Source organism: Scyliorhinus torazame, chromosome 2 (genome assembly GCF_047496885.1).
Source record: "Scyliorhinus torazame isolate Kashiwa2021f chromosome 2, sScyTor2.1, whole genome shotgun sequence".
Taxonomy (NCBI): domain Eukaryota; kingdom Metazoa; phylum Chordata; class Chondrichthyes; order Carcharhiniformes; family Scyliorhinidae; genus Scyliorhinus; species Scyliorhinus torazame.
In genome coordinates, this window is record NC_092708.1 from 257,288,406 (window position 1) to 257,302,427 (window position 14,022).

At 49.3% G+C, this 14,022-nt stretch overlaps 1 protein-coding gene and 1 long non-coding RNA gene across 3 annotated transcripts in view; one reads left to right on the top strand and one right to left on the bottom strand.

The window, feature by feature from the left end:
- Window positions 1–14,022, bottom strand: part of LOC140397823 (uncharacterized) — a 137,171-nt gene that overhangs the window by 77,329 nt on the left and 45,820 nt on the right. The gene's annotated exons all lie outside the window — the stretch shown is intronic.
- jmjd7 (jumonji domain containing 7) overlaps window positions 1–14,022 on the top strand; it is a 47,857-nt gene that overhangs the window by 29,429 nt on the left and 4,406 nt on the right. For both annotated transcript variants that reach the window (XM_072486186.1, XM_072486185.1), the window contains exon 7: window positions 10,935–11,094. In XM_072486186.1, the coding sequence (XP_072342287.1) occupies window positions 10,935–11,094 (160 nt within the window). The remainder of the gene's footprint in view (window positions 1–10,934; window positions 11,095–14,022) is intronic.

Consider the following 14,022-nt stretch of genomic DNA (forward strand, 5'->3'; position numbering starts at 1 on the left):
GGCCAGCAAGTCCATATATTTCCTATAGAATTCAACTGGGAATCCGTCTGGTCCCGGGGCCTTCCCCGCCTGCATGCTCCCAATCCCTTTCACCACTTCCTCCGTCTCAATCTGTGCTCCCAGTCCCACCCTCTCCTGCTCCTCCACCTTAGGAAATTCCAGCTGATCCAGAAAGCACATCATTCTCTCCTTCCCATCCGGGGGATGAGCTTCATATAATCTTTCGTAAAATGCCTTGAACACTCCATTCACTCTCTCCGCTCCCCGCTCCATCTCTCCCTCCTCATCTCTCACCCCCCTATCTCCCTCGCTGCTCCCCTTTTCCTCAGTTGGTGGGCCAGCAACCTGCTCGCCTTCTCCCCGTATTCGTAGTGTACACCCTGTGCCTTCCTCCATTGTGCCTCTGCATTACCCGTAGTCAACAAGTCAAATTCTACATGTAGCCTTTGCCTTTCCCTGTACAGTCCCTCCTCCGGTGCCTCCGCATCTTGTCTGTCCACCCTCAAAGATTCTTTCAACAACCGCTCCCTTTCCCTACCCTCCTGCTTTCCTTTATGTGCCCTAATAGATATCAGCTCCCCTCTAACCACTGCCTTCAGCGCCTCCCAGACCACTCCCACCTGGACCTCCCCATTATCATTGAGTTCCAAGTACCTTTCAATACACCCCCTCACCCTTAAACACATCCGCTCATCTGCCAATAATCCCATGTCCATTCTCCAGGGTGGACGCTGTTGTTTTTCTTCCCCTATCTCCAGGTCCACCCAATGTGGAGCATGATCCGAAATGGTTATAGCCGTGTACTCCGTCCCCGTCACCTTTGGGATCAGTGCCCTTCCCAAAACAAAAAAATCTATTCGTGAATAAACTTTGTGGACATAGGAGGAAAACGAAAACTCCTTACTCCTAGGTCTACTAAATCTCCAGGGGTCTACTCCTCCCATCTGGTCCATAAAGTCCTTAAGCACCCTAGCTGCAGCCGGCCTCCTTCCGGTCCTGGACCTCGATCTGTCCAGCCCTGGGTCCAGCACCGTATTAAAATCTCCACCCATTACCAACTTCCCCACTTCTAGGTCCGGGGTTCGTCCTAACATACGCCTCATAAAGTTGGCATCATTCCAGTTCGGGGCATACACGTTCACTAATACCACCGCCTCCCCTTGCAATTTGCCACTCACCATCACGTATCTGCCCCACTATCCGCCACTATAGTCTTTGCCTCAAACATTACCCGCTTCCCCACTAGTATGGCCACCCCCCTGATTTTTGCGTCTAGCCCCGGATGAAACACCTTCCCCACCCATCCTTTGCGTAGTCTGACCTGGTCTATCAGCTTCAGATGCGTCTCCTGAAGCATAACCACATCTGCCTTAAGTTTCTTTAGGTATGCGAGTACCCGTGCCCTTTTAATCGGCCCGTTCAGCCCTCTCACATTCCACGTGATCAACCGGGTTGGGGGGCTCTTTACCCCCCCCTTTGACGACTAGCCATCTCCTTTTTCAATCCAGCTCCTCACCCGGTTCCCACGTAGCCGTATCTCCCTCAAGCGGCGCACCCCCCGCCCCGACCACCACCCCCCCATACCAGCTCCCCCTTCTCCCCAGCAGCAGCAACCCAGTTAACCCCCCCCCCCCCCCCCCGCTAGATCCCAAACTAGCGTAATTGCACCCCCCATGTTGCTCCCAGAAGTCAGCAAACTCTGGCCGACCTCGGCTTCCCCCCGTGACCTCAGCTCACACTGTGCGAGGCCCCCTCCTTCCTGCTTCCCTGTTCCCGCCGTGATTACCATAGCGCGGGAACAAAGCCCGCGCTTCCCTTTTGGCCCCACCCCCAATGGCCGGCACCCTCAGCTCCTCATCCCCCCCCCCCCCCAACGACATGGGGAAGAGAGAAAAGTTACAGGGTCGCAGGATTAACAACTTGGGAAGTCATCTCTTCCCTCTTTTCCCCCCTTCATCCCACATATTCACCCCCCCACTTTGTCCCAAACGTTCTTTTTATGACCCGCTCACTCCAGTTTCTCCTCGGCAATAAATGTCCACGCCTCATCTGCCGTTTCGAAGTAGTGGTGTTTCCCTTGATGTGTGACCCACAGTCTTGCCGGTTGCAGCAGTCCAAATTTAATCTTCCGTTTGTGCAGCACCGCCTTGGCCCGATTAAAGCTTGCCCTCCACTCGCCACCTCCGCACTCCAATCTTGATATACGTGGATCACCGCGTTCTTCCACCTACTGCTCCGAGTTTTCTTTGCCCATCTGAGGATCATCTCTCTGTCCTTATATCGGAGAAATCTCACCACTATGGCTCGAGGAATTTCTCCAGCCCTCGGTCTTCGCGCCATAACTCGATAGGCTCCCTCCACCTCCAGCGGACCCGTCGGGGCCTCCGATCCCATTAACGAGTGCAGCATCGTGCTCACATATGCCCCGACGTCCGCCCCTTCTACACCTTCGGGAAGACCAAGAATCCTTAAATTCTTCCTCCTCGCATTATTCTCCAGCACCTCCAGCCTTTCCACACACCTTTTGTGTTGTGCCTCGTGCATCTCCGTTTTCACCACCAGGCCCTGTATGTCGTCCTCATTCTCAGCAGCCTTTGCCTTCACGACCCGAAGCTCCTGTTCCTGGGTCTTTTGCTCCTCCTTTAGCCCCTCAATCGCTTGTAATATCGGGGCCAACAGCTCCTTCTTCATCTCCTTTTTGAGTTCTTCCACGCAACGCCGCAGGAACTCTTGTTGGCCAGGGCCCCATATTAAACTGCCTCCTTCCGACGCCATCTTGCTTTGTGCCTGCCTTCCTGGTCGCTGCTCTAGAGGATCCACCGCAATCCGGCCACTTTCCTCTCTTTTTTCCATCCGTGTCCAGGGGGGGATTCCCTTCTGGATTACAGCACAGTGTTTTTTGCCGTTAAAATTGCCGTTGGGGCTCCTATCAAGAGCCCAAAAGTCCGTTCCACCGGGTGCTGCCGAAACGTGCGACCTAGCTGGTCATCGCCGCACCCGGAAGTCTTTAGTTTGTTTTTACCACTTGAAGGTGATGACAATTCTATAACTAGACTTTCTATAATTTGTCATGAAATATTTGGTGTGTATTAAATGCATTCAATCTTGTTTGAGGGTCATAGTTAGTGAACATGCCCGATTTCAATCTTGCGACCCACTGAGATGAAGGAGGGCCACTCATGCGGCCCAATCACTAGCCTTGGTTGCCCATCACTGCTTTAACTCCACTTTCCTACTGCCCCGATAACCCTTGACTCCCTTGTCCATCAGAAATCTGTCTAACTCGGCCTTCAATATATTCATTTTTATTTCCTCCACTGCTCAATTGAAATAAGGAAGGACTAGCACCTCTCACAAGGCGGGCTAGACGTACCCTTTGGAGTGACTTATCCTGTATTGGTCCTCACCTTCGCTCAGCTCTCACCTAAGGTTCCAAGTTGTTGTGAACATGCCACAGCGACCATACTCCAGTAAACTGCCTCGATGGGCATGCCCAACTGGGTGAGGGTACCCATTGGGTCTCCTCTCTTCGGAGATTTAGGATTTTGTCCACCACAGCATGTGAAGACTGATTCCGGCCATCTGGCAGATGAGACCAATCTAAACTCCAATGGTCTTGAAGACGGGTCAGCACCAAATGAAATGAAATGAAAATCGCTTATTGTCACAAGTAGGCTTCAATGAAGTTACTGTGAAAAGCCCCTAGTCGCCACATTCCGGCGCCTGTTCGGGGAGGCTGTTACGGGAACATATAGAGCTTGATATGCCCTGGTCACTCCCTGCATCCAGATCTATCTCCAGTTGTCTAGGCTCATCTTGGAACAGGATAAGTCAGGAAGAGAATGATGCTGATGGTGCACGACTCTCATAATAATCCAATTAGTGTGCAAGTCACATCATCATTTATCTGTCACAAGCTCTGTGGCGGTTTTCAGCGACATAGCAACAGATGTGGATTCACTGGGAGCGGTAGCTGTGAATCTGCACACAAGCGGCTCAGGCAAGTGTCATTTTTCATTAGAATGAAGCAAAAATTTGATTTGGCTGCCCCCTGAGTGACTAAGCAGTTCTTTTCAGGACCACACTGCTCATCTCTCTAGTATGAGGAAGGAGGTAGAACAGGTGGCCTGAACATTGTCGACTTAACCTCCCTGGTGCGCAGGTGGTAGGATTCCACCAACACGGTCGTATGTCAATCTCAAAAAAGAAAGTCAAGATAACCCTCGTCTTGATGCTCAAATAGCCTGTCATGAAGGAATCTTTCTCCGAGAAACTCAAAAGTCGTCTGTATACAGAAAAAATGGGCACTCGCATTGAGGATAACTTTGTTAACATTCTGGGATACAATGTACTCCACTGCTCGAGAGGCCCTTGGCCCTCTTTCTCATAAGCATCAAAATTGGTTCAATAAAAATACTGAGGTTGTCCTGAAATAACTGGAGGAGAAACATTCGCCTCCACAGGGTATATTTCAATGACACGTCATCACTATCCAAGTATAATGCCGACCCAAATATCTGCAGGATTGTCCAGTGCAAGCTCAGAAAAATGCAGGACATTTGCCTGAATCAGTAAGCAGACAAATTCAATCATATGCAGGCCACAAAGACTTGTCCAGATTCTAGAAAGCTCTGAAGTCTGTCTGTGGGCCCCAGTCTATTGGCAATCCTCTGTGCCGATGGGTCAACACTCTTCACAGAACAAGAATTCAGGAAAGATGGGCAAAGCACTTTAACCACGTCATCCATCAGCCATTATCCATCAATGAAGAAGCAATCAAAAGGCAGCCAGGGGTTGCCATGAACTGATCTGTTGATGACCCTGCCACATAGGTAGAAATGGTCAAACTCCAATCTATCTGCGAAACTTCCGGAATTGATGCTATTTCAGTTGAGACGTATAAGACGGGAGGTCAGTTCTTGGTCACGACTCTTACTGGACTTCCGGTGACGGGTAGATGTGCTGTGCAGTCGCACATCAGGTGGCTCTCCTCTTTTAGCCAGTTTTAGCCCACAAAATTAGATGAAAACATCCCCCTCACCCTCAACAATACGAATTACAGCAAGACTGCCAGGAAGCAGCAATTCGAGAGGCCGCAGAGACACCAGAAATGGCGGCATGTGTTCGGAGCGGCGATCAAATGAATCAGCAGACCCACAAAATGAGGGGTCACTTCCGAGAGAGGGAGACCAGCAGCCTGAAAAACAGAGACACCCCCCCCCCCCCCACACACACACTTTTTGTCCAAAAAACAGAATAGATAGACCGCAAGGGAGACAGAGAAAAACCAATGGATAATTTGCACGGGACTGTATCACCTCGTTATGAACAGGGGAACCAGTTCGCAGAAAGGAGGGGGCGAGTGCAGCAGAGCGCAGGAGAGGGCGAGGAGGAAACCAAGGGGGGAACCCAACGTAGCGGGCCTAAGAGGGGATCAGACCGACCGCAGGAGGGGTGCACTACATTAGCGGGAAAGTAAGCGCCAGGAGGTATGAGTGAGGGGGGTGCTGTGCACATCTCACACCAGGAGAAGAGTGGCTGGCAAGGGGGAGGGGGCACAACACCAAGGTGGGGGGGAAATAAATCAGAGTTGGGGGGGCCTAGGGGGTGCAGCAAGAGGAGGGGGAACAAAATGGCAGGGGGAGGGCTGTGGATTGGCTTTAGCAGGTCATTCTTGGAAACATGGAAATAAGATGGTACCACAAGCAGCCCCTTTGGAGGGCTCACTCACATGGCGTACACACATTCCGGCTATATTGCGTGGTTCCTGGAGAAAGGGAAACCCCAGAGTGCAGGGGCCCGGCTTCATGGTGAGTACAGTGCATGTGGCCATTTTGGATGGTCCCCTAACAAAGGGAAACCCTGAAGTGCGGGGGGGCGGGGGGGGAGGGGGAGGAGGAGAGAGAGACAATCTCCTCTCTTTCCCCCCCCCCCCAATCAGAATAGTCACGTGGAACGTCAGGGGACTTAACGGCCCAGTGAACATTTCCAGAATGTTCGCCCATCTGCAGAATGTTCGCCCATCTGCAAGCTGACATAGTCTTCCTCCAAGAGAAGCAGCTGAGGGAAAATGACCGACTGCGGTTAAGGATTGGCTGGGTGGGACAGACATACCATTCATGTTATAGGACAAGAGCCGGGGAGAACCATACTGATGAGCAAGAGGATGGTGTTAACTGCGACAAAGTCGGTTATGGACGAAGGGAGACGGTACATCATTGCCGGCAGTGCCCTGGGCGCGGAACCGGTGGTCCTGGTGAATGTGTACGTGCCCAACTGGGACGACAGGGAATTTGTGAAGGAAACAATGGCGGAAATCCCCGATATAGACACCCACAGACTAATCATGGGGTGGGGGGGGGCATTGACGGACAGGTCAAACCCCAAAACGGGAAAATGGTAGGCATGGCTAGAGAACTGAGGACGTTTATGGAGCAGATGGGGGCTGTAAACCAGGTGAGAAGGAATTCTAATTTTGTTTTGTATGTATGCAAGATCTATACCCGCATCAACGACTTTGTAGTGGGGATCCCGGGATAGTCAGGGTGGAATACTCTGCGATTGTAATCTCATACCACTCTCAACACTACATGGTGTAAGATTGGAGATGGATTGTGCCCAACGCCCCACATTGGAGGTTGGACACAGCCCTCCTGACCGACAAGGTCTTCTGCCAGAAAACATTACCGTCCATAGGTGAGTACATCAGTAACAACCGGAACAGGGAGGTCCCACCCTCCACGTTCTGGGAGGCGCTGAAGACTGTGATTAGAGAATAAATTATCACCTATAAAGCATGCAGGGACGGAAGAGAGGGCGGCCAGGCAACAATGGGACAACTCCATTCTGGAGGTCGAAGAAGATACTCCGAGGCTCTGACTGGCGGAAAGGAAAAACTACAAATGGACTTTAACCTGCTCTCCAGGAAAGCAGTGCACCAATTCCTCCAGACACACGGGACCTTCTACAAACATTGAGACAAGGCTAGCCGCCTACTGGCTCACCAACTGAGAAAGCAGGCAGCTACAAGGGAAATGGTACAGGTGAAGGATAGCAGAGGTGGACTGGTAGCCGAACCAAAAAGGTCAACAAAGCATTCGAGGCCTTCTACCGGGGGGCTGTACACCTTCAAACCCCCCCGACAGGAGCTCTGGGTGAAACAGTTTCGCAATGGACTGGACATGCCAGTCGTTGAGGACAATAGAAGGAGGGAGCTGGCAGCACCGCTAGAACTGGGAGAGGTCGGGCAGCACGGTGGCGCAGTGCGTAGCACTGCTGTCTCACGGCGCTGAGGTCCCAGTTTCGATCCCGGCTCTGGGTCACTGTCTGTGTGGAGTTTGCACATTCTCTGCTTGCGTGGGTTTCGCCCCCACAACCCAAAGATGTGCAGGCTAGGTGGATTGGCCGTGCTAAATTGCCCCCTTAATTGTCATGGAGAGCATCAGATCCATGCAGGTGGGGAAGGCGCCGGGACCTGGCGCGTTCCCGGTGGACTTCTACAAACAATTTGCGACAGCACTGACCCCGCACTTGCAAGAGATGTTCACAGACTCGCTAACGAGGGGCACCCTGTCTCCAACGCAAACACAAGCCACCATATCGCTGATACCCAAGAAAGACAAAGACCCAACCGAATGCGGATCATCCGGATCCATTTTGCTGCTCAATGTGGATGTGATACTCGCTAAAATCATGGCTAAGCGGCTGGAGAACTGTGTACCAGAGGTGGTCACAGAGGACCAGACCGGCTTTTAAGGGTTGACAGCGAACATCAGCCGACTGCTAAACATGATGATGACCCCATCCGGGAGTAGAATAACAGAGGTGATCCTCTCCCTGGACGCAGAGAAGGCCTTCGACAAAGTCGAGTGGAAATATCTCATTGAGGCACTAGAGCGGTTTGGGCTGGGGACAGGGTTTACCTCGTGGATGAAGCTCCTATACAATGCCCGCAAGGCGAGCGTATGGACCAACAGCTCTGAATACTTCCAGCTGCACAGGGGCACAAGACAGGATGCCTGCTGTCCCCACTCCTATTTGCCCTGACAATCGAGCCACTGGTGATCGCCCTCAAAGCGGCTAGAAGCAGGAAGGGAATCTGAAGAGGATACAGAGAGCACAGAGTCTCATTCTATGCAGATTACCTGCTCCTCTACATGTCGGACCCGCAAAGTGGCATGGAAGGGATCATGAAGCTCCTGAGAGAATTTGGAGCCTTGTTGGGCTACAAGCTCAACCTGAACAAGAGTGAAGTATCCCCCATGAATCTGAAAGGGGGAGGGGCAGAGCTTGAGGGACTACCATTCAAACTAGTCCAAAGCAAATTCTCCTATCTGGGGATCCAGATTACCCACAACTGGACAGGAATCCTCAAGTGGAACCTGATCAGTGTGGCGGAGAAAGTAAAAATGGACCTACAGATATGGGACACACTCCTTCCTGCTCTTCCTCGTGGGGAGGGTTCAGACGACAAGATTAACGTGCTGACCTGGTTCCTCTTCCTGTCCATATCTATACCGATCTACATCCCTACGGTCGCCTTCAACGCGGTCAACAAAACTATTGCGGTATGCGTGGGGGGTGGAGGAGAAAGTACCCCCCCACAAGGATCCCCCAAAAAAGGTCCTAGAAGAAGAAGAAACGGGCGGGGTCTGGCCCTCCCAAACCTTACAGTACTACCATTGGCCATCCACGGCAGAAAGAGTGAGGGGATGGGTGAAAGAACCAGAAATGGACTGGGTAAGAGCAGGGTAGAGCTCCTGTACAGGGTCGACCCTCTGGTACCTCGCCAGGGCAGCACTCCTATCCCCACCAACCAAACATTCGACAAGCCCAGTGGTGGTAGCCACACTCCGGACATGGAGCCAAATGCGACCACACTTCAGCTTAACCAAAATGTCTACTATTTCACCCACCCAAGGCAACCACATGTTTGCATCAGGCACGCTAGACGCCACCTTTAGGAGGTGGGGACGGGGGGTGGGGGGACACTGACCATTGGGGACTTCTACACCGAGGACAGGCTAGCGACCTAAGAGGAACTGACAGCTACCCAATGGGAATGAACTTCAGTACCTACAGGTTAATAACTTCCTCCGCAAGGAGTCGACAACATAGCCTTGGTCCCCGAGACGAGCAATATTACAGGAACCACTAGATGCGGGTAACCTGGGAGGGGGGAAACTGCAGGGGCCTGTATGGACAGCTATTAGAAAGGAAACGCTCCCCACTGGACGAAACCCAGGAAACATGGGAGGAAGAACTAAGGATGGAAATAGGGTGGGGATTCTGGAGTCAGGCACTGAACAGGGCCAACGCCACCTCCTCCTGCGCAAGGCTAAGCCTAATGCAGCTCAAAGTGGTGCACAGAGCGCACCTGACAAGAACCCGAATGAGCAGGTTCTTCCCGGAGGTGGAGGACAAATGTGAACGGTGCCAGAGGGGCCCGGCCAACCACACCCACATGTTTTGGGCTTGCCCCAGACTTGCTGGGCTCTGGATAGTCTTCTTCGAGGCCTTCGAGGCAATGTCCAAGATTATGGGAGTGAGGGTGGAGTTGTGCCCAAGAGTGGCAGTCTTGGGGGGTATCGGATCAGCCAGATCTATTTATGGGGATGGGGGCTGACGCCCTTGCCTTTGGTTCCCTAATCGGCCACTGATGAATCCAGCTCAGCTGGCGATCAGCACCACCCACAGTTGCAGACTGGCTGGCAGACCTGTTGGAATTTCTCCACCTGGAGAAAATCAAATTTGCCATCTGAGGGTCAGAGGAGAACTTCCGCAAAACGTGGAGGCCATTCACCAACTTGTTCCGGGACCTGTTCGAAGTCAACAGCCAATAGAGCGAGGGGAGGGGGGGGGACATGGGAGCCAGCAAGAGCAAGGAACAGATAGGGAGAGGGGGGAGGTTTGGGAACCGCCGGAACGGATAATATGGGGCCTAGAGCAAGTCCACAAAGAACAGGACCCAAAAGCAACACCGAAAACAGAGGATGGGGGGTCGACATTTGCACCTCTCCAGGGGTGTAGAGACCAACTGAGCTCAATTAATTTAGCACAGACCAGGAATCTAATATGCAATCTTGTGCCCAGCTTAATAATAATAATCTTTGTTAGTGTCACAAGTAGGCTTACATTAATACTGCAATGAAGTTACTGTGAAAAGCCCCTGGTCGTCATACTCTGGCACATATTCAGGTACACGGAGGGAGAATTCAGAATGTCCAAATTACCTAACAGCACGCCTTGTAGGAGGAAACCGGGGCGCCCGGTGGAAACCCACTCAGACTCTGCACAGAGAGTGATCCAAGCCTGGAATCGAACCTGGGACCCTGGAGCTGTGAAGCTAACCACTGTGCTACCGTGCCGCCCACTGGTTAGTAACTCACCATGCTACATCTTAATCTGCCTGGCCACTGGAGAGCTGTATCCAGTTGGTTTATAGGAGCTTGATGTTACCCATTTTCCAATATGTCTCCAGTGCGAATCCCTGATATTCTTAACTGTAGTATCATCTGGGCATAGGCTTCACTCCAACACATGCTTTAAACTGACACTTCAGTGCAATCATGAGGGAATGCTGCATTGTCCGAGGTGCTTCACTTTAATGGTATTTTAAACTGAGACCCTGTTTCCCTTCTCTGGTGGGCATTAAAGATTCCATGATACCAACTGAAGAAGAATAGAGTGTTTGCTGAACTCTCTCCACTAATACCACCAGGAAAAAAAATTAACTGATTACATATTGTAATATTGTTCATATGATTTTAGTGCATAATTGTTACCACATTTACCTGTAGAACAGCAAATGCACATCAAAACACAGCATGAAACAGTTGGCGAGACCTAATTCTTCAAGTGATAGCCTGGCACCAAAATGGAAACTACTCTGGTTTTATGTAACTAATTGCCTCTTCTTCCCTCCCCAAAACCAGGTACCTTGGATTCCTCTTGATCCCCTGAACCCTGATCTTGGCCGTTACCCAGAATATTCTCATGCAAAGCCTCTCCACTGCACAGTGAGAGCAGGCGAGATGTTGTACCTGCCCTCTCTCTGGTTCCACCATGTCCAGCAGTCACATGGCTGCATCGCAGGTACAGTATTCATGCAATTTATCATAGAAGAGAAAAATAAACGTCACGCATTGATACATAGCGAGTCAATGAACACCACATAGGATGGAACCAAAAGGAGATGTGGACCCATTAGAATCAAAGAGAGATGTAATTATAATGGGTAACAAGGAAATGGAAGAGACATTAAATACTTAGTAGACTCAAAAAAATTCTGAAAGTAATGGGGAACCATTTGGTTAATGAACAGAAAACAGCAGGAAAAGCAGGACACAGGTTGGCAGGCTGTAACACACAAATTAGGAGCAGGAGTAGGCCACTCGGCTCTTCAGGATCTAGTGAGAATGGTGAACTTCAAGAGTCCGATATCCATTTTATTTTTAGTCGCCATAGTCCCAGACAACCATAGGCTGCTTTCCCCTTTGACAGGGAGAGCTGACTGGTGGTGATTCAACCTGAGGGTCGCCACACATCAGGCGAGGGACAAGATTGAGAAGACGGGGTCTTCATGACTAGCTTCAGCCGGGTACAGGAATGGAACCCGTGCTGCTGGCCATGCTCTGCATCACAAACCAGCCATCCAGCTGACTGAACTCAACCACCCCTATTATAAATAAAGAAATAGTAATGGAGAAATTAATGGCAGTGAGTGGTAACAAATACCCTGATAAAAGCAAATTACTGCGGATTTTGGAATCTGAAATAAAAACATAAAATGCTGGACAATCTCAGCAAGTCTGACAGCATCTGTGGAGACAGTACGGAGCTAACGTTTCAAGTCTGAGTGACTCTTTAACAAATACCATGAACCTGGCAGCCTGCTTCCTGGGATTTCCTGTATAGATAATAGATGTATTGGTTTTGATCTTCCAGGACTCCTTAGATTCTAGAAAAGCTGCCAGCGATTGAAAGGTAGCAAACATGACCCTGCTATTTAAGAAAGGAAGTGTGGAAAAAATGGGAACTGTAGGCAGGTGAGCCTAACATCAGTAGTGCTAGATTCACCGACAAGAGGAAACATCCTCTCCACATTCATTATTAGGGACATTGAAACAGGGCACTTAGAAAACCATAACATGATTAAGCAGAGTTAATAGAGATTTATGAAAGGGAAATCATATTTGACAAATACGATAGTTTTTGAGGATTGACTAGTAAGATGGAATGGATGTAGTGCATTTAGATTTTCAAAATGTACTTGGTAAGGTATTATACAAGAGGTTATTATGCAAAATTAGGATTTGTACAATTGGGGGCATTCTATTAGCATGGAAGGATTGGTTAATGAACAGAAAACAGCAGGAAAAACAGGACACAGGTTGGCAGGCTGTAACATACAAATTAGGAGCAGGAGTAGGCCACTCGGCTCTTCAAGCCTGTTCCTCCATCGAATAAGATCGTGGATGATCTGACTGCAACCTCAACCCCACATTTCTGCCTACCCCGATAACCCTTCACCCCCTTGTTAATCGATAATCTATCTAGCTCTGCCTTAAAAATATTTAAAGATTCTGCTTCCACTGCCTTTTGAGGAAGAGAGTTCCAGAGACCCTCAGAGAACACATTTCTCCTAATCTCTGTTTAAAATGAGCGACACCTTATTTTTAAACAGTGACCCATAGATCTAGATTCACCGACAAGAGGAAACACCCTCTCCACATCCACCCTGTCATTACTCCTCAGGATATTAAAGGTTTCGAGCAAGTTGCTTCTTGCTCTTCCAAACTCTAATGGATTCAAACCTAACCTCTCCCAACATTGCTTCATAAGACAACTCGCTCATTCCTGGTGTTAGTCTAGTAAGCCTTCTCCAAAATGTTTCTAATGCATTTACATGTCTTCTGGTAAATAAGGAGACCAATACTGTACATAATATTCCAGATGTAATTTCACCATTGTACAATTGAAGCATAACCCCTCTACATTTGCAACCAATTCCCCTCACAAATGATAACATTCTATTAGCTTTCCTAATTACTTGCTGTATCTGTATACCAGCCTTTTGTGATTCACACACTAGGACATCTAGATCCCTTTGCATCTCAGAGCTCTGCAATCCCTCACCATTTAGATCATAAGCTTTTTTATTCTTCCTGCCAAAATGGACTATTTTGCATTTGCCCACATGATATTCCGTTTTTTCCCACTCACTTAACCTATCTATGTCTCTGTAGCCTCCTTACCACATCTTCACAACTTACTTCTCTATCTATCTTTGTGTTGTCAACAAATTTAGCAAACATACCTTCAGCCCCTTCATCCAAGTCATTTATAGAAATTATAAAATGTTGAGGCCCCAGCACTGATCCCTGTGACACATCATTCGTCATCCAGAAAAAAGCCCATTTATGTCGACCCTCTGTTTCCTATTATCCAGCCAATCTTAAATCCATGCCAATATGGTACCCCCTGCACCGTGAGCTTTTATTTTCAGCAATAACCTCTCAACACCTTATCGAGTGCCTTCAGGTAATCAAAGTACAGTACATCCTCTGGTTCCCCTTTATTCACAACGCGTGACTCCTTCAAAGAACTGCAATCAATTGTTTCAACATGATTTCCCTTTCACAAAGTCATACTGACTCTTCCTGATTGCCTAGAATTTTTCCAAGTGTCCTACTATAACATCTAATACTGCAGGAATCTGTACCTGGGACCGTAGCTATTTTCAATCTGTATTAATGGCTTAGATGTGAGGACGATGTAATGAGATGTAATTATCCAAGGTTGCCGACAATACAAAGTACGGTGAGAAAGTAAGAAATGAGGACGACTCAGAAAAGCTGCAGGAGGGATGAGTGGACAAGAATATGATACTGCAGTACAGTGTGATAAAGTGTGAAGTTATCCACTTTGAAAGGAAAATCATAAAGCAGAATATTCTTTGAATAGTGAGATGCTAGGAAATGTTTGCATTCAGAAGGACTGGGGATTCTTTGCACATGAATC